This window comes from Acipenser ruthenus, chromosome 32 (assembly GCF_902713425.1).
Source record: "Acipenser ruthenus chromosome 32, fAciRut3.2 maternal haplotype, whole genome shotgun sequence".
Lineage (NCBI taxonomy): Eukaryota > Metazoa > Chordata > Actinopteri > Acipenseriformes > Acipenseridae > Acipenser > Acipenser ruthenus.
The window spans coordinates 14,717,490-14,738,829 of NC_081220.1; the positions used below are offsets into that span (position 1 = coordinate 14,717,490).

Below are 21,340 nucleotides of genomic sequence, written 5' to 3' on the forward strand. Positions count from 1 at the left end.
GAGGTGTGGTAAAGCATAGGGAAGCATTGTAAAGCACAGAGAGGTCTGGTAAAGCATAGGGAAGCATTGTAAAGCACAGAGAGGTCTGGTAAAGCATAGGGAAGCATTGTAAAGCACAGAGAGGTCTGGTAAAGCATAGGGAAGCATTGTAAAGCACAGAGAGGTCTGGTAAAGCATAGGGATGCATTGTAAAGCACAGAGAGGTCTGGTAAAGCACAGGGAAGCACTGTAAAGCACAGAGAGGTCTGGTAAAGCACAGGGAAGCATTGTAAAGCACTGAGAGGTCTGGTAAAGCATAGGGAAGCATTGTAAAGCACAGAGAGGTCTGGTAAAGCATAGGGAAGCATTGTAAAGCACAGAGAGGTGTGGTAAAGCATAGGGAAGCATTGTAAAGCACAGAGAGGTCTGGTAAAGCATAGGGAAGCATTGTAAAGCACAGAGAGGTCTGGTAAAGCATAGGGAAGCATTGTAAAGCACAGAGAGGTGTGGTAAAGCATAGGGAAGCATTGTAAAGCACAGAGAGGTAATGTAGGCAAACCAATGTAAATACACGCTTCGTACAGACATGTGGAAAGAGCGTGCTAAATAGCCAGCATTGCTGTGCAAATAGACTATCCCACGCTCCGCTCTGCACTCAATTTGTCTTCCCTTGCCGGGGAAAGAAAAAAAAATCGGGATGTTCCACGCCAGTAATTGAATCTTGCAAGTGGAGAACGATAGAGAGACAACATCAGTCACCCTGTCAAAACAGCATGACGCGCCGGGCAATACCCGAATAGCAACGCGGCTTACAAACAACAACACCGATATATACAGTACGCGAGGAGAGCAGGGAGAGGGGGAACGGGGGGTGGCAGAAAGTATATATATAAAAAAAAGTTCTGGAAGGGGAGGGGGGTGTGTGTGGAAAGAAAATGGAAAATGAAGATTCAAGTAACGTGTCGGAGAGTTCTAGCGTCAGTGCTGACGAGACGGATACAGTCAAAACAGGTTAGTGGGAGGAGAATAATGATGATGATGATGATTATTATTATTATTATTATTATTATTATTATTATTGACTAGGTCAGTTTTGTTGCTCGGCAGCGCTCTCGGTCATTGGTCACGTCTGTTTTGACGTTTGATTTTGGGCACGCGCTTTTGGTTTCTGTACAGCAGACACGCGATACCGCAACACAGGCGTCGTGTCATTGCATACACGTTAGAATCAATTGATTTTACAACTGCAACTTATAATGACTGAGCGTGCGTGGAGGTTATCGGTTCGCAGAGAGACAGGATCCATTATTATTATTATTATTATTATTATTATTATTATTATTAGTTATATCGGTCTGGTTTGCATGCATGCATTTTTAAAAAATGCATCTTAAGAACATTCTAAAGCATTGTAAAGCACAGAGAGGTCTGGTAAAGCATAGGGAAGCATTGTAAAGCACAGAGAGGTCTGGTAAAGCTTAGGGAAGCATTGTAAAGCACAGAGAGGGATGGTAAAGCATAGGGAAGCATTGTAAAGCACAGAGAGGTCTGGTAAAGCATAGGGAAGCATTGTAAAGCACAGAGAGGTCTGGTAAAGCATATTAAAAAACAGGGTCAACTAACTGTTATAAAAGGTTCTCCTATTGTCTGAGACAATTGGCTGGATTTTGCACGGGTGCAAATGGTATTGAACTAAGCCATCGCCCCCTCTAAGTGTGTACAGGCATGAAAAGTCAAAGGTCTCAATGAAACTCTACAAATGTGCAAATTCAAAACCAAGGTGTCAAAAATTTCAACCAGAAAAGGATCACTTGTGGCTGAGGTGTGATAAAGGTCTTTTCTAAGAGTTCAGCACAGCACAGTGGAGGAGAGGAGAGGGGAGAGGAGGAGAGGGGAGGGGGTGAGAGGGGAGGGAGAGAGAGAGAGATTGTCTGTATTGCTGTCCCCTTGTTTAAGGAAGCTCATCTGAATTAGGAACATTCTCGTCATACACAGAGCCCCATTTCAAACTCATTTATCGAGCGGAATTGAAAGAGAGAGTGTGTGGGATTACTGCCAGTAAATACAACAGTGTAATGGGGTGCGTCTCAGTGTGTGTGTGTGTCTCAGCGTGTGTGCGTGTGTGTCTCAGCGTGTGTGCGTGTGTGTCTCAGTGTGTGTCTCAGTGTGTGTGCGTGTGTGTCTCAGTGTGTGTGCGTGTGTGTCTCAGTGTGTGTGTGTGTGTGTCTCAGTGTGTGTGCGTGTGTGTCTCAGTGTGTGTGTGTGTGTGTGTGTCTCAGTGTGTGTGTGTGTGTGTGTGTGTGTGTGTGTGTGTGTGTGTGTGTGGTACAGTAACCCAGCAGTTCCGTGCACAGCAGTGTTTGTTAGCTTGTGGTTTCACTTTAGCATCGAAAACTGGCAGAGCAGAGAGGGGCCACCTGTCTGCCTGTCTGCCTACCTGTCTGTCTGTCTGCAATATGTGCCTTTGCCTAAGTAAATGCATAATATAACCACAGTATAATCATACTGTGCATTTACCAGAGTTTACCCTGGTTTGCCATGTTTGTTAATATCCTTTACCATCCCTCTCTGTGCTTTACAATGCTTCCCTATGCTTTACCACACCTGTATGTGCTTTACAATGCTTCCCTATGCTTTACCAGACCTCTCTGTGCTTTACAATGCTTCCCTGTGCTTTACCACACCTCTCTGTGCTTTACAATGCTTCCCTATGCTTTACCATACCACACCTGAGCTTGTTAGCTAGACACACTGGGGCTGATCAAGCTGGTAGCAGTAAAACCTGGACTGGGTGACACTGCTGTGCAATAGGAGTCTGATTCCCATCCATGTTATTATTATAGAATATATTATTCTGGATTTCCTGTAGTGCAAACTTCTTTAAGATTGGTGTTACTCAAACAATCATACAAAAAAATAACAGAAACATTCTTGAAGCAATTGTTTTGTTGAGGGGGCAGAATTAAACTCCAGTCTGCTGTATCACCTCTCATCGGACCAACAACGGAACTGCAGGGTATGCAAACGTTTCACAGTGCTCAGCGAAACACAGTATCCTGCTCCCTGAGGCTAGCAGTGAAATATTAATGCGCTGGAGAGCTGAGCCTGGAGTGTGCACAGCTCTGGAGAAAGGCTTTGCTTCCCCCTGTAGAATGAACAAAGTCTGCTTCATGAAGTCCAGCGGAACGCGCTGAATAATGTTACGTTGACACGTTGAATTTCATATTGCAGCTTTCCATAAACTTAATGAAAAACTGACCCAAAAAAAAAATTGAAATACAGTGCTACTGTTATGGCTTCTTTTTATGCAATATCATTTTGTAGTTTCTTTTGATTACATGATGTCAGGCAAGAGATCTACACTATGTTCATATATATATATATATATATGCGCTTGTATTGATGTCTCAATCCTAAAATTCTGGGTGATGCAAAACTTTTGGCCAGAGCTGTAGACTAATGCTTATTATTATTATTATTATTATTATCATTATTATTATTATTAAGGTGAAGGGTAATGACAGCGCTCCTTTTTCTTTCTGTCCGAATATCCGTCGCCCCACTAATTAAGCGAGCAGAACGACTGTGTTTGGAAAATGTCAGGGGGGGTGGGGGTGGGGGGGGTGCGTGAGTAATAGCAGCCGACCACACGATTGTGAAACAGCACCAGATTTAACATGGGAGGGACATTTGCATTTCACATTCACACTTTTTTCCACATTGCGGTGGGACTGATAGAGCAGATAAGAGAGATTGATAAGAGTCGAGAAGAGAGTGTGCGTGCGTGTGCTTGTGTCTGTCTCAGTGTCTGTGTGTGTATGTGTGTGTATCTGTGTGTGTGCACAGCACAGTGAAGGCATAGGGAAGGATTGTATAGCACAGAGAGGTATGGTAAAGCATAGGGAAGCATTGTAAAGCACAGAGAGGTCTGGTAAAGCATTGGGAAGCATTGTAAAGCACAGAGAGGTCTGGTAAAGCATAGGGAAGGATTGTATAGCACAGAGAGGTATGGTAAAGCATAGGGAAGCATTGTAAAGCACAGAGAGGTCTGGTAAAGCATAGGGAAGCATTGTAAAGCACAGAGAGGTCTGGTAAAGCATAGGCAAGCATTGTAAAGCACAGAGAGGTCTGGTAAAGCATAGGGAAGCATTGTAAAGCACAGAGAGGTCTGGTAAAGCATAGGGAAGCATTGTAAAGCACAGAGAGGTCTGGTAAAGCATAGGGAAGCATTGTAAAGCACAGAGAGGTCTGGTAAAGCATAGGGAAGCATTGTAAAGCACAGAGAGGTGTGGTAAAGCATAGGGAAGCATTGTAAAGCACAGAGAGGTCTGGTAAAGCATAGGGAAGCATTGTAAAGCACAGAGAGGTCTGGTAAAGCATAGGGAAGCATTGTAAAGCACAGAGAGGTCTGGTAAAGCACATTTTGTTTTTTGCTGATATATATGAAAAAAAAAACCTGACACTTCAAAGGGTTTCTGTGCTGGTGATATGTGCCTCTGTCTCTCTCTCTCTCTCTCTCTGTCTCTCACTTGCTTCCCCCCCACGCTTTTTTCATTTTTATTTTCTTTTGATGATTTTCGTCTTCGTTGCCACATCCCTGTGATCGGGGAGGGCTATTAATACCCCCGGAGATTTCCCAGACTCGCTATTCCGAGAACTGTCGTATCCGAGGCTCGTGGACCCGACCACAACAAACCCAGACTGACAACTGACTCTCAGATCTCTTCATCTCCTGTGTTTGAAATGATGTGTCTCTGTGTCTCACACTCTCTCTCTGTCTCTGTGTGTGTGTCTGTCTATCTGTCTCTCTCTGTGTCTCTGTGTCTCACACTCTATCTCTCTGTCTGTCTGTCTGTCTATCTGTCTCTCTCTGCGTCTCTGTCTCACACTCTCTCTCTGTCTCTGTGTGTGTGTGTGTCTGTCTATCTGTCTCTCTCTGTGTCTCTGTGTCTCACACTCTATCTCTCTGTCTGTCTGTCTGTCTATCTGTCTCTCTCTCTGCGTCTCTGTCTCACACTCTCTCTCTGTCTCTGTGTGTGTGTGTGTCTGTCTATCTGTCTCTCTCTGTGTCTCTGTGTCTCACACTCTATCTCTCTGTCTGTCTGTCTGTCTATCTGTCTCTCTCTCTGCGTCTCTGTCTCACACTCTCTCTCTGTCTCTGTGTGTGTGTGTGTCTGTCTATCTGTCTCTCTCTGTGTCTCTGTGTCTCACACTCTATCTCTCTGTCTGTCTGTCTGTCTATCTGTCTCTCTCTCTGCGTCTCTGTCTCACACTCTCTCTCTGTCTCTGTGTGTGTGTGTGTCTGTCTATCTGTCTCTCTCTGTGTCTCTGTGTCTCACACTCTATCTCTCTGTCTGTCTGTCTGTCTATCTGTCTCTCTCTGTGTCTCTGTGTCTCACACTCTATCTCTCTGTCTGTCTGTCTGTCTATCTGTCTCTCTCTGTGTCTCTGTGTCTCACACTCTATCTCTCTGTGTCTGTCTATCTGTCTCTCTCTCTGTGTCTCTGTCTCACACTCTCTCTCTGCCTCTCTCTCTGTGTTTCTCTCTCTCTGTAGAATTAACTAATTTTGCTTCATAAAGTCGAACGCAGCCTTCTGAATAATGTTTCGTTCACATATTGAATTACATACTGCTTTGTAGTTTTCCATATACTGAACGAAAAAAAACTGTCAAAAATTTTAAAGATGTGACATTTCAAAATCTAACAGGAAATACTGTGCTAATATTATCGCTTTTGTAGTTTCTTTAATCAATGACGCGATGTTAAATAAAATATCTAAATTAGGTTCATACAGTTTTTTTTTTCTTCTCAATCCTAAAATAGCCGGATTTCTCCATTGTGCAAATAGCACTCAAGTACCTAACTGGAGACTGGCCACTCCTGTGATTGCTGGCACGGACGGATTTAACCCCTTCCCTGCCAACCTTACACCCCCCACCCCCACACACAAACACACACACACTCAGAGACACGCACAGACGCACTCACACACAGAGACATGCACGCACACACACACAGAGACACGCACACACACACAGAGACACGCACGCACACACACACACACACAGAGACACGCACAGACGCACACACACACAGAGACACGCACGCACACACACACACACACACACCCTATTCACAGCAGCAGAGCCTCTGCACTGCCACAGAGATCTCAATACAAAGAGATGCTTCTTTGATCCGTCTCGTATTCTGTGTCTTGCAGGGAAGAAGACGAGCCACCCGTGTAAGTAGAGTCTGAGCCGAGTGTCCCCTAGCCTTGCATTACCACTGCGCCATCGCAGATACAACTGGCTGTGATCCTAACTGACTGCATCCTGGTTCATAGTGTATTCTAGCAGTGTTATTATTATACACAGCATCCTAGTTCATATTGTATTCTAGTAGTGTTATTATTATACATAGCATCCTAGTTCATATTGTATTCTAGTAGTGTTATTATTATACAAATCATCCTAGTTCATATTGTATTCTAGCAGTGTTATTATTATACACAGCATCCTAGTTCAGATTGTATTCTAGTAGTGTTATTATTATACACAGCATCCTAGTTCATATTGTATTCTAGTAGTGTTATTATTATACAGAGCATCCTAGTTCATATTGTATTCTAGTAGTGTTATTATTATACATAGCATCCTAGTTCATATTGTATTCTAGTAGTGTTATTATTATACAGAGCATCCTAGTTCATATTGTATTCTAGTAGTGTTATTATTATACACAGCATCCCAGTTCATATTGTATTCTAGTAGTGTTATTATTATACATAGCATCCTAGTTCATATTGTATTCTAGTAGTGTTATTATTTGCACTTGCTGTAAACTACACTGTGTTTAAATATGAAGCTTGCATTGTAACCCTGTGCTGCCCTGTAACACCTGTGTGAGTCGCCTGGGATAAAGACATCTGCCAAATAAATCAATAATTAATAAATACATTTTGCTGATGTTAAATACAGTGAAGCACAGGGTCTCCGTCTGTCAGCGAGAACCGGGGCTGAAACGGGGCTCCAGCGTTTCCGTCTGCCACTGGGAAACTGGGCTAGAAGCGGGGTTTGAAACCGGGCTCCTGCGTTTCCATCAGCAGCCCAGTTTTAAAGAAAGAGAGCTCACTTCCAAAACCAGCGTGATGTGATTTTTAAAAGGAAACAAAGTTATTTACTTTGCTTGTTTGTTTGTTTTTTAGATAAGGAGAGAGGGAGAGAGAGAGGGGGAGGCAGAGAGATAGAGTGGGAGAGAGATAGAGAGAGAGAGAGTAAGACATAGAGAGAGAGTGAAAGAGAGAGGGTGTGGCAAAGCGCCCCGCCCCTGTGTGCATTTGTGTTATGTGTTGTATGTTGCGTGTGTAAATGTTGGTGTATAGTCATTGGTACACGGGATATAAACGGGTCTGTGTTTCACGTGTATTTAAAAAGTGTATATTTGTATTTAGGCACGAGGAGAGCACATCACGCACGTGCATTTAAAATATAATATGTGAACACGGGGTTTCACGTAATGAATTCACGTGCTGGGATTCAAGTGAATAATTAATTAGTAATTGAATCCCAGCACAAACAGTATAAATAGATGCACGTTTAGTCACTCGGGGGTTAGGTGTTCGGGAGTGGAGAACGGGTGAGAGAGAGAGAGGAGTAATTGAAAGTAAGAGCGTAAATATAATAAGTGTTTGGTTTGTACTCACCGTGTTTGTTCGTCTCCGTTTCACCTGTGTGTTAGTGTTTAGTCGTTTTGTTTGTCCTTTTGTTTTGGCGCAAGTGCCGTGTCCAGTGTTTTTGTGTTTCAAACCTTTTATTTTCTGTCTGTTTATTAAATGCTGAGCGCGATCACGCGCTCAGCCTAACCAAAATCCAAGTCTCTGTGTTTGTATTCCTTCCTGCTTCTGGTCTGACGCCACCCACTCTGGCCGTCTTTGTGACAGAGGGACACAGAGAAAGAGAGAGATAGAGAGTGAGAGAGACAGAGAGGTGGCATGTGTGGAGTGTGTGGTTATCCAGTAGCTGAATAGAGATATGCAGAGAGAGAGAGAGAGATAGAGAGAGACAGAGAGCTGGCATGTGGAGTGTGTGGTTATCCAGTAGCTGAATAGAGATATGCAGAGAGAGAGAGAGAGAAAGAGAGAGAGATAGAGAGAGACAGAGAGCTGGCATGTGGAGTGTGTGGTTATCCAGTAGCTGCTGTGCTCTGCAGTTCTGTGGTTAACGACTCTGAGCTGATCAGAGACAGCAGAGGAGCGTCGCAGAGACCCAGCTGCCCCTGCCTCTCAAACTGCCACTCCGAGAGACAAGCGAGGGTCTGGCCACCTGGGGGGAGGGGAGGGGAGGGGAGGGGAGGGGGCACACCTGGTACAGAGGCGCGGTGGAGAGGGGGGGTAGCGAGGGAACAAGACTCCCATTGCAGAGCAGTCTTCACTGTTCTAGGTTTGACTTTCATGGATTCTGTGAGCTTAACGGAAATAATAATAATAATAATAATAGAGACTGAATGAAAAAACTGACAAATTAAAAAAATGTGACATTTCTAAATCTAACATGAAATACTATTATTATGGCTTCCTTCTGGTAGACTTTTTTTAACAACATCATTTTGTAGTTTCTTTTGATTTCATGAAATAAGAGTTAAATTATGGGCATATCATTTTTTTTAAATCATGTCTCAATCCTACAATTCTAGGTGATGCTAAACTTTTGGCCACAGCTGTATATATAAATATATGTGTATATTAAACATTCGCTGACATTATGAAACAATTTGCAGTCAACAGAATTATGTTAATAGTTGTGTGATTATCTTCCGGTGCAGTTTCATATCACCGGCAAGCAGGTGTGACTAATCGATCAGTCCATCACGTCGATCGGATGGTTAAATGGAATCAATAGAAAAATGTCAACGATTACAAAAAAAAAAAAAAATGTCAACGATTTCATCTCTTATCAAACTTTAAGAGCAAGACGCTGGTAAAGACAAGCACGCCTCAGCAGATTAATTCATGTGGTTTCTGAAAAAGAAAATGTGATCATTCTGCAGTAATCTTCTGCTCTCATTCAGTAGCGATTTTGTTTTGGAGCGCCTGGCCCCTCCCACTGGGCTGTGATTGGCCCCCGGGCGGGTGTCTGTCAGGCTCTGGGGTGGGGAGGAAGGGGGGGGGGGGGGCGTGGCACTGACACCTGCCTTCTGCAATGTTGCAAAAACTTCACCACAAAAGTGTGCGTAGAGATCTGCCTTAACCAGCCACGCGTACTGAGGCTTTACCACCAGTGCTAGCACAGGGGTGCACAGAGACCGGCAGAGCCAGTGATCAAACAGGGACAGCATCAACAGAACAGCTGCTCATACAGATTGCGTAGATACCTGCCGGGAACGCAAGATCCCAGGTGAAAAAAAGCTTGTGTCGATTTTGATCGTCAGACGCAATGAGAGGTAAGAGATTCGGGGTTTTGTTTTCGGACTGGAACAAAGGGCTGATTCATCTACAAACTGTTATACAAACCCTTCTAAAAGTGACCCATAGTAGAAGTGTAATAAAGCACAGTGACAGCACGGTAAAGCACAGAGAGGTCTGGTAAAGCATAGGGAAGAATTGTAAAGCACAGAGGGGTCTGGTAAAGCATAGGGAAGCATTGTAAAGCACAGAGAGGTCTGGTAAAGCATAGGGAAGCATTGTAAAGCACAGAGAGGTCTGGTAAAGCATAGGGAAGCATTGTAAAGCACAGAGAGGTCTGGTAAAGCATAGGGAAGCATTGTAAAGCACAGAGAGGTCTGGTAAAGCATAGGGAAGCATTGTAAAGACTTCTGTTGCACAGCAGTGTGATCCAGTCCTGGTTTCACTGTGAGTTTAATAATCAGACACACCTGAGCTTGTTAGCTAGACACACTGGGGCTGATCAAGCTGGTAGCAGTAAAACCTGGACTGGGTGACACTGCTGTGCAATAGGAGTCTTATTTCATCCCTGATCTTTCTAGCTGTCTTAATATCCCACTTCTACCACCAATACACTGTCGCAGTCTGCTCTATATGATCAGCTAAAAACCTCCTTCAAACAATGACTATCTACCTACAAGGGTAGGAATAAGACTCCAGTTGTAGTCAGGGATAAATTACAGTTTTATTTTTCAATGGCAAAAATGTCCTGCGTTTAAAATGTCTGCTACCATGTTAGATATTTGTGGCAGCAGTGTGGAGTAGTGGTTAGGGCTCTGGACTCCTAACCAGAGGGTCGTGGGTTCAATCCCAGGTGGGGGACACTGCTGCTGTACCCTTGAGCAAGGTACTTTACCTAGATTGCTCCAGTAAAAACCCAACTGTATAAATGGGTAATTGTATGTAAAAATAATGTGATATCTGTATAATGTGATATCTTGTAACAATTGTAAGTTGCCCTGGATAAGGGCGTCTGCTAAGAAATAAATAATAATAATCATGAAGTGAATATCATACTTTATATCATCAATCAAAAAAACGACATTAAAAAGATATCCAGCAAAGTGGATCAAGGCCCTCCAGAGTCTGATCTTTAACTCAGTTTAAAATGATTTTAAATTTATTTTTTATTAATTAACCCAGAACTTCAACCCTTCTCATCCACAACCAAACGCTCGATGTAAAAACCCTGACGAATTCAGCGACAGACCTTCAGACGAGCTGGGTTACATTTTCAAAAAGGTTTTTTTTCCATTCTTTAATTCAACACCTATTTTTTGAAAGGAGAAAAAAGAAATCACGTCCATTTTACAAAATTAAAAGCAAATTGAGAGAGTGCTTAAGAGGATTTCATATATATATACATATATATTAGCTCAAAGAGCCAGCTGCCCAACGTTTCGATATGTTGTTCATATCTTTCTCAAGGGAGCCTGTGTTTGAATCCAAACATTGGAGGTATTTATAGGTTTTTGACGGCATGACAACTACTTGTTATTGTTTACATTCAAATCCATGATTTATTCTTACATGATGTAATGGTGTTCTATATATTGTGACATCATTTTTACTTCTATCTTTGAATCTGTATTAATTCTAATTAACACTACTTTATATAAACTTATATTTTTATTATATTATGCAATGCTGGCTCTGAGGATCAGTCTAGATTTGGCCTCCCCAGCGCATCAGCATGCACAACTTTTGAATGCATTTTGTTTATTTATTTAAATGTTATATATTTATTGAAGTTAATTAGTTCATTCTTTTCTGTTGAGTCCCGCTGGCATCATTGTGTTCAGTCTATTTATCCATTTACTTTCTTTTATTCCTCTATATGTCGCATTGTCTAATTTGAGCTGTTCTAATACTAATAATACTAATACTATTCTAATACTATATATATATACTTAGTTTATTATTATTATTATTATTATTATTATTATTATTATTATTATTATTAACGAGTTATTCAGCAGACACTTTTATCCAAAGCGGCTTACAGAGACTAGGAGGGTGAACTATGCATCATCAACAACTGCTGCTGCTGCTGCTGCTGCAGAGTCACTTCCAATAGGAGCTCGTTTGTTTTACGTCTCACCCGAAGCACAAGGAGGTGAAGTGACTTCCTCAGGGTCAATTTTATATGATTTAGGCATTATATATCTCTTTAGTTATTTGGTTTTAATTTTTTAATTACAATGAACAGGCTTTACCTTTTAAAAGTTAACAAACTCTCCATCCACAAACTTTGAAGACTTGAACTGTGGTCTGGAACTCTTTCGATTTGAACACATTCAGATATCTTAAATCGAGTTTTATTTAGTACTTGAAATATATTTTGTTAAAAAAAAAAAACGTTCTTACCTAAAAGCTCCTCCGTTGTTGAGTACACCGGGACAGCTCCGAGAGCCAGGCTGGAGAGAGTCCTGGTATCCCGAACCCTCACCCGACCCCTATCTGTGCACACCTCTCCGTGGGGCGGCACGGAGCCCGGGGGCTCAGCGCTTCACTCCCTCTCTGCTTCACTCGAGGAGGCAATAACAGGATCGAAGTCTCGTCTGCAGCTTTAAAAACCCTTTCAATTCAATTGACCTGAAACCCGAAAGGCAGCAACGTTAAATGTTAGATGAGAAGTGAAACTAACCCTGACCCCGTTACATTTTACCACAATCCTTTTGCAGTCCCCCCCCCACCATGTTTATTCATAATTTACCCTGATTTGCTATATTTTTTATATGCTTTACCAGACCTCTCTGTGCTTTACAATGCTTCCCTATGCTTTACCAGACCTCTCTGTGCTTTACAATGCTTCCCTATGCTTTGCCAGACCTCTCTGTGCTTTACAATGCTTCCCTGTGCTTTACCAGACCTCTCTGTGCTTTACAATGCTTCCCTATGCTTTACTAGACCTCTCTGTGCTTTACAATGCTTCCCTATGCTTTACCAGACCTCTCTGTGCTTTACAATGCTTCCCTATGCTTTACCACACCTCTCTGTGCTTCACAATGCTTCCCTATGCTTTACCAGACCTCTCTGTGCTTTACAATGCTTCCCTATGCTTTACCAGACCTCTCTGTGCTTTACAATGCTTCCCTATGCTTTACCAGACCTCTCTGTGCTTTACAATGCTTCCCTATGCTTTACCAGACCTCTCTGTGCTTTACAATGCTTCCCTATGCTTTACCAGACCTCTCTGTGCTTTACAATGCTTCCCTATGCTTTACCAGACCTCTCTGTGCTTTACAATGCTTCCCTATGCTTTACCAGACCTCTCTGTGCTTTACAATGCTTTCACTGTGCTGTATTCTACTTTTCTGTGCTTTTACAGTATATAGATATATATATAATATGCCTTAGAAATCTGTTAGATTTTTTTTTAAGTTATGGATAATGCTAAAGTTTAAACATTCAGAAAAATTAAACCTGAAAAAAAAAATGCTGACATGTTTTAAAAAAAAATATTTTTTTTACTGCTGACATACTTCTGAATGAAGCCGTGAAAACGAGACAATCTTTATCAGATCGCTTTGTTCTTGTGTGTGTGTGTGTGTGTTTTTTTTTTTTTTTTTTGCTTTCAACTCATCCAGGGTGTGCAGAACAAAGCTGTTTTTTTTTTATCAAAAAGCAACCAAAAAGAAAAAAATTTAAAAAAAAAATTCCCCTGATCTGACGACGACAAGCAACCCGTGTTTTATTTCTTAATGTTTATATCAGTGTGAGCACCAATCTTACACGGCCCTGAAAATATAAAGCAACTGCACTGCTTCTGAGAACACACAATGAAAATGGTTCTAGAATAAATTCCAATACTTTATCGGCATGGTAAATTGAACAAGTATTGCCAAAGATCCACTGCATCAGAGAACAAAATTAGAGAGGCAGTGCGGTCCAGTGGTTAAAGCCCAGGGCTTGTAACCTGGAGGTCTCCGGTTCAAATCCCACCTCTGCCCCTGACTGACTCACTGTGTGTGACCCTGAGCAAGTCACTTCACCTCCTTGTGCTCCGTCCTGCGGATGAGATGTTGCTAGAACCAAAGTCATTGTATTTTTGCTCTTAATTGTATTATTACTTGTACTGTGATTCTTGAAATGTATTTTTGTTTACGACTGTAAGTCGCCCAGGATAAGGGCTAAGAAATAAATCATAATAAATAATGGTAAATCAATGCCCTATTGTAAGTGACTCTGCAGATAATGTGCAGCTCACAGCCTGCCTCTGTAAAGCGCTGTATGATGGTGGTCCACTATGAAAGGCACTATATTAAAAAAATGAAAGAAAGAAGATATCTGTGTGCCAGGCTCGTCGCTACAAACTCTTCAGCAGCTATTCCTTCTCTCTCTCTCTCTCTCTCTCCTCCAGAAAGACCTGCAGTCTCTTCTCTTTTTAGCTAATATGTTGTAATACCTGTTAGTCAAAGATATCGGTCTCTGTTCACAATAACTCACAAGTTTATTCATTTATTTATTTATTTTTAAAATCCATTTTAATCCGTCACCTAATTCATTCCCAGTTTTAATTCGTTAACAGTCCTGAGGAGGTTTTAAATAAAGAGTTTTGTCGTCGACTCCTTTGACGAACCTCACAACGGCAATCAACTTCCGTGGAGAGTCTTTCAAAACCCGACTGAAAGCGAAAGTGTGCCTCCCGTTCGCGGGAGCCGAAGTTGTTTTGCTTTTGCTGTACCGAGGCAATGAAGTCAACAGCCGTGGATTCGGTACTGGGTTGTAAAGGTGAGGGGAGGACGGCTTTCTCGGTTGTAAAGGTGAGGGGAGGACGGCTTTTCTTGTTTTTGGAATCGATGCGTAAACAAACTGAATTTATTGAATACCTCCCTCGTTAAATACTTCTGAAAGGCAATTATATGAGTACGAGTTTCTACACACCCCTAATACAAATATTATTATTAAATAATAGTAATAATAATAATAATAATAATAATAATAATAATAATAATAATCTCTCAAGCGATTTCATAAAATGCAACCGCAGTGCACGTCAAGACCTAGATTCTCGACTCTTCACACCCCCTGTGACTCGGGGGGGGGGGGTCTCTCTATTTTCTGGAGTTTTCGTGACCCCATAGTTCCGAACCCAGTGATGCAGCTGATGCTGTGGTTTTGACAGGCGTGTGTGTGCGTGTGTGTGTGTGTGTGTGTGTGTGTGCATGTGTGGAGAATTCGAGGAAACCCACAAAAAGAAAACGTTTTCCACTTGCAGAAACACCCTCATTTTTTTGGCTGTGTTTTGCCTGTTGCTTTAAACTATTCTGCAATGGGAGTCATTATTATTATTATTATTATTATTATTATTATTATTATTATTATTATTATTATTATCTGATCCCTGTGTGTGTGTCTCTAGTGGCTGTGTGTGTGTCTCTAGTGCCTGTGTGTGTGTCTCTGATCCCTGTGTGTGTGTCTCTAGTGCCTGTGTGTGTGTCTCTAGTGCCTGTGTGTGTGTCTCTAGTGCCTGTGTGTGTGTCTCTGATCCCTGTATGTGTGTCTCTAGTGCCTGTGTGTGTGTCTCTGATGCCTGTGTGTGTGTCTCTAGTGCCTGTGTGTGTGTCTCTGATCCCTGTGTGTGTGTCTCTAGTGCCTGTGTGTGTGTCTCTAGTGCCTGTGTGTGTGTCTCTGATCCCTGTGTGTGTGTCTCTAGTGCCTGTATGTGTGTCTCTAGTGCCTGTGTGTGTGTCTCCGATCCCTGTGTGTGTGTCTCTGATCCCTGTGTGTGTGTCTCTGATCCCTGTGTGTGTGTCTCTAGTGCCTGTGTGTGTGTCTCTGATCCCTGTGTGTGTGTCTCTAGTGCCTGTGTGTGTGTCTCTAGTGCCTGTGTGTGTGTCTCTGATCCCTGTGTGTGTGTCTCTAGTGCCTGTGTGTGTGTCTCTAGTGCCTGTGTGTGTGTCTCTGATCCCTGTGTGTGTGTCTCTAGTGCCTGTGTGTGTGTCTCTGATCCCTGTGTGTGTGTCTCTAGTGCCTGTGTGTGTCTCTGATCCCTGTGTGTGTGTCTCTAGTGCCTGTGTGTGTGTCTCCGATCCCTGTGTGTGTGTCTCTAGTGCCTGTGTGTGTCTCTGATCCCTGTGTGTGTGTCTCTAGTGCCTGTGTGTGTGTCTCTGATCCCTGTGTGTGTGTCTCTAGTGCCTGTGTGTGTCTCTGATCCCTGTGTGTGTGTCTCTAGTGCCTGTGTGTGTGTCTCTGATCCCTGTGTGTGTGTCTCTAGTGCCTGTGTGTGTGTCTCTGATCCCTGTGTGTGTGTCTCTAGTGCCTGTGTGTGTGTCTCTAGTGCCTGTGTGTGTGTCTCTAGTGCCTGTGTGTCTCTGATCCCTGTGTGTGTGTCTCTGATCCTCGTGTGTCTCTGAGTCAGACTCTCTCTGTCGCTGTCCCGTCAGCCCTTCTCACTTTGATTATTGTGGGCAGGCAGAGCTGTCTTGTTAGATGGCCCGGGGGGCTGCGGTGTGTTTTGGGGTGACAGGGTGTTAACCAGAGGGGTTACAGAACAGAGAGAGAGAGAGAGAGAGAGAGAGAGAGAGAGAGAGAGAGAGAGAGAGAGAGAGAGAGAGAGAGAGAGAGTCGCTCTGCAGCATCACACTGTCCGACTGCAGCGTTGTGCAACACGCCTCTGTATTGAACCACAACAAGCAACTGTACAGCTGCAACCAACAGCTTTGCACGAGCGAGAATTTTAAGATTGAGACAAAAAATAAATAAATAAAAAACTAGATGAACATCATTTTACATATTTTATTTAACAGCATGCAATCAAAACGAAACTGCCAAATTAATATGGTAAAAAAATAAAAGTTTAAGCTAAGTGAGTTCATTCTATATAGAGGGTGTGTGATTCAATATGTTAACAAGGGAACATTATTCAACAGCTTTCATTGGACTCTATGAAGCTGAGGGAGTTCATTCTATATAGAGGGGGTGGAATTCAATATGTTAACAAGGGAACATTATTCAGCAGCTTTCATTGGACTCTATGAAGCTGAGGGAGTTCATTCTATATAGAGGGGGTGGAATTCAATATGTTAACAGGGAACATTATTCAGCAGCTTTCATTGGACTCTATGAAGCTGAGGGAGTTCATTCTATATAGAGGGGGTGGAATTCAATATGTTAACAAGGGAACATTATTCAGCAGCTTTCATTGGACTCTATGAAGCTGAGGGAGTTAATTCTATATAGAGGGTGTGGAATTCAATATGTTAACAAGGGAACATTATTCAGCAGCTTTCATTGGACTCTATGAAGCTGAGGGAGTTCATGCTACAGGGTGATGCTAAGCGTTTGGTCAGGGCTGCACATGATGTGTATGTCAGTGTCTGTGTAGGCGAGGTCTCAGGGCAAATGCAAGTGTGTTTTTTCCATCAGCACATTTCAGTGCACAGGCTAGTTCTGAAGTGCAGTGCAGCTCACTTACTGCTCGTTTGCTCTGGTGGAAAACATTTTTCTTTCTTTCTTTCTCTTTCCTTCTTTCTTTCTCTTTCTTTCTTTCCTGCATTTAAAACGGATCAAAATGTTTCAGAATGTGAAATAATGTTACTGTGCAAACATTCACGCCTCGCCCTACTGCAAACGTGCCACGCGGTAAAAACACAGCACAGTGTAATCAAGCACAGAGAGGTGTGGTAAAGCATAGGGAAGCATTGTAAAGCACAGAGAGGTCTGGTAAAGCATAGGGAAGCATTGTAAAGCACAGAGAGGTCTGGTAAAGCATAGGGAAGCATTGTAAAGCACAGAGAGGTGTGGTAAAGCATAGGGAAGCATTGTAAAGCACAGAGAGGTCTGGTAAAGCATAGGGAAGCATTGTAAAGCACAGAGGTCTGGTAAAGCATATGGAAGCATTGTAAAGCACAGAGAGGTATGGTAAAGCATAGGGAAGCATTGTAAAGAGCTAGTTTTAAACCCGGTTTTTAAGAACAAGTCTGTTAACAAAAATCCATTTCGTTTTTTTTTTTCTTTTAAAAGGCATTTTAAAATTCTAAAAACTGGCAAATAACTCTGAACGGTTTCAAACGGCAGCTAAATTAGTTTCAGTTTTAAAAACACCGAGCTGGTTTTTATTTCCTTTAAACGTGTTTAATAATCAATATAAAACACAGAGCAGCGTGCTGTATAGCTTCTTAGACGAAGGACACGCATGATACATAAATAACATTGATAAGAATGGAGATTTAAACCACAATGGCGCACAGCAGGTTAATCAATTATTTTATATAGGGGTGTTTTTCTCTCCTCAATCGTGGTAATATCATATTTCATGCTGTTTTATTCTCGCTGTGCATTTCACTAGCTGAGATAGCGATTATTGCAAGACACCTCGACAGATATAAAACATATCAGCCAGAAAAACCCCAATGAGATTCCACTGTGACATCGCGTCGATTCGTTAACACGCAAACCTGCTGCTGTGTGACTGCGATGACATTCCGCACCTGTTATGAATCTGAGAGACTGCGCCACTGGACAATAGATGAATTAGCCATATATCTCAATTAAACCGAACAAATTAAAAACAACGACCCTAAAACCAATTTATTGTTTTTGATAATAATAACAATAATACATCTAACAACAACAACAATAATATTAATTAATAATAATAATAATAATAATAATAATAATAATAATAATAATAATGATGATGATGATGATGATGATGATGATGGTATATTTAAATGCTGTTTTCATTAATATCGAACAATTTAAATAATAATTTAAAGGATTTTTTTTTTCATTTCTCAATTTTAAATAAAAGCAAGCTGTTTCAAACAAAAAAAAAAAAAAGTCTCCTGCGTTTTACCGTGTGTGGCTCTGTGTTCCTTGTCTCTTTATTGTTTTAAATGAATTGCATGGGTGGCCTATTAAAGGCATCAATTCAATTAGACAATCGCTACTAATATGCCTATTTTTTACATAATTGTATGTAAAAATAATGTGATATCTTGTAACAATTGTAAGTCTCCCTGGATAAGGGCGTCTGCTAAGAAATAAATAATAATAATAGTAATAATAATAATAATAATAATAATAATAATAATAATAATAATAATAATTTTCAGTCCCAGCGGTTTGATTTCATACGCTCAGCAAATCAGAACTACAGAAGCAATGGGGGGTGTTTGAATAGATTTGTACACGGCTGTGTGTGTATATATATATATATATATATATATATATATATATATATATATATATATATATATATATATATATATATATATATGTATGTATGTATATTAAGTGCATTTTAGTGCCCCATTCACACGGGGAACGATTGGAGCTCGCTTAATTAAAACGATCCGATCCGACATCGGAAATAAACTAGGTGGAGAATTTAAAATCTCATTGAAAAAAACAAAACACAAGGCTGATCCTCAGAGCCACTGACTGATCATAGAAATATAAATGTGTATAAAATCATGTTAATTAGAATGAATACAGATGTAATAAAGATAGAAGTAAAAATGACGTCGCAATATATAGAACACCATTACGTCATGTAAGAATAAATGACGGGTTTGAAAGTAAACAACAAGAAGTCGTTGTGATGCCGTCAAAAAAACTATAAATACCTCCAATGATTCAAACACAGGCTCCCTTGAGAAAGATATGCACATTATTATTATTATTATTATTATTATTATTATTATTATTATTATTATTTATTTCTTAGCAGACGCCCTTATCCAGGGCGACTTACAATCGTAAGCAAATACATTTCAAGTGTTACAATACAAGTAATACAATAAGAGCAAGAAATACAATAACTTTTGTTCAAGTGTGACAAACCACAATTCAATAATACAGCAGATAATAGTGATAGTTACATCAGGATATGATTAAATAGTGATAGTTACATCAGGATATGATTAAATACAAAGTACTACAGGTTAAAAACTTGGCAGATTACAGTATTCTGAAGTACAGGATTAAATGCAGTAAAATAGGGGGCAGATAAGAGCAAAATAAAGCACATTTAAATGAAGGGTGATAGTGTCCCAGGATACAAACAGAGGAGTTCTACAGGTGCTGTTTGAAGAGGTGAGTCTTATGGAGGCGCCGGAATGTGGTCAGGGACTGGGACTGGGACTGGACAACATATCGAAACGCTGGGCAGCTGGCTCGTTGAGAGATTATATATATATATAAACCTTTCTGTATATGTAAAGGCTGTCTGACTTTTCTCATCGCTGAATTAAATAATCTGCGATGGTATTTATTTCAACGCTTCAGTCTACGATGTGCCGGTTCTGCCGGCTCTGGGAATCGGATCTCTTCCACGGAGACATTTTGATAATAATTGTGATGCTAATCCCAGTCTTTCATTTGACACTTTCTATTCTTATTTTGAATTGGGTGTTTATCGTTTTTAAGCGAGCAGATTTGAAAGCGGATTGTAAAATGGTTACCGGCCAGTTTCTTTTCTGTAATCGAGCGCTGCAGCAGAAACGCTCGCTTCCTGTCTAGATTTGATGATATGTTTTAGTTCTGGCAGAATACATCCGAAGAACGGTTTGAAATGGTTAACAGATGGACTTTACAAACACAAGCTGGGGGGAGGAGAAACGCGGCTGGAACTGAAATAAATCTATCTGTATTTATTGATTTATTCATTAATTCCTCCTGTATTGAAACGTTCGTCGACTTTTGAACTGTCTCTCTGTCGTGTGTTTTTTATTACTGTCCCGCATTGCTGCTATGTTGAAATAAAACCTTAAACACAAATGATAGGCGTACTGAAATCCCTAACGTCGTGTTGCTATTCCCCGTTGTATGGATAAGTACAGGGGAGCATGGAAATCAAGGAGCATTTGATGTTTGAAATTCCCGTGAGAAATCTCGGGTCGGTAACAGAGAAGAGACACGAGCCATCAAACTAACTCGGGCCGTCCCCCCCCCCCGGCGGTCCCGTCTTCAATGCTCCTCGATCCGAGCTCGGGTCGTTTGCAATCGCGAAAATAGAAAACCGAAGGCTCTGTTTTCTGTGTGTGTCTCTCTCTCTATATATATTAGAAAGGGAATTGAAAACGACCAAATCTGTAGCTAAGGAGGCAAAAAGTTCTGTATCAATAGAATTTTAGGATTGAGACAAAAAAACAACATCCTATATGAACATAATTTAGATATTTTATTTAACATCGTGTAACGAAATTACAAAATGATATAGATAAATAATAATAATAATAATTATTATTATTATTATTATTATTATTTATTTCTTAGCAGACGCCCTTATCCAGGGCGACTTACAATCGTAAGCAAATACATTTCAAGTGTTACAATACAAGTAATACAATAAGAGCAAGAAATACAATAACTTTTGTTCAAGTGTGACAAACCACAATTCAATAATACAGCAGATAATAGTGATAGTTACATCAGGATATGATTAAATACAAAGTACTACAGGTTAAACACTTAATAATAATAATAATAATAATAATAATAATAATAATAATAATAATAATAATAATAATAATAATAATAATAAAGTCTACTGGAAGCCATGATAGTATTTAATGTTTTCAAAATGTCACATCATATTTTTCAGCAGGTTTTCATTCGACTTTATGAAGAAAAATTAGTTCATTCTACAGGGTGATGATGCAAAACGTTTCTCCAGAGCTGTATATTCAAACTAACACCAAAAACAGGTATATATATATTTTTAAAGGCTGTTTTAAAAGTTTTCTTTTTTGCCGTTTGAATGCGTAACGCCGATGCATTTCTGAGCGCTTTGTGAATCAGTCTTGAAACAGACAGCAGCTTCAGAAATTAGCAAGATCTGGTGGGCAGAGGGAACGAAAAAAACACCTTTTTAACATCAAAAAGAAAACTCTCCACTCAATATCTGAAAATGAGAAAAAAAAAGAGAGAGAGAATTTGTAGGCAGCAAGAATCTGTCAGTTCGGTTTGT

At 40.8% G+C, this 21,340-nt stretch overlaps 1 protein-coding gene across 3 annotated transcripts in view; it reads left to right on the forward strand.

Annotated features, from left to right (window-relative positions):
• Positions 1-898: 898 nt before the first annotated feature.
• The window catches only part of LOC131703214 (nuclear receptor ROR-alpha A-like), a 30,014-nt gene continuing 9,572 nt past the window's right edge, over positions 899-21,340 (forward strand). The window contains exons 1-2 of one of the 3 annotated variants that reach the window (XM_059006188.1): positions 899-990; positions 6,202-6,222. In XM_059006188.1, coding sequence (XP_058862171.1) covers positions 915-990; positions 6,202-6,222 — 97 coding nt within the window. In that variant the 5' untranslated portion in view covers positions 899-914. Of the gene's footprint in view, positions 991-6,201; positions 6,223-9,204; positions 9,420-21,340 lie in introns of those variants that run through there. The other 2 variants (XM_059006189.1, XM_059006191.1) reach the window with 2 other exon arrangements.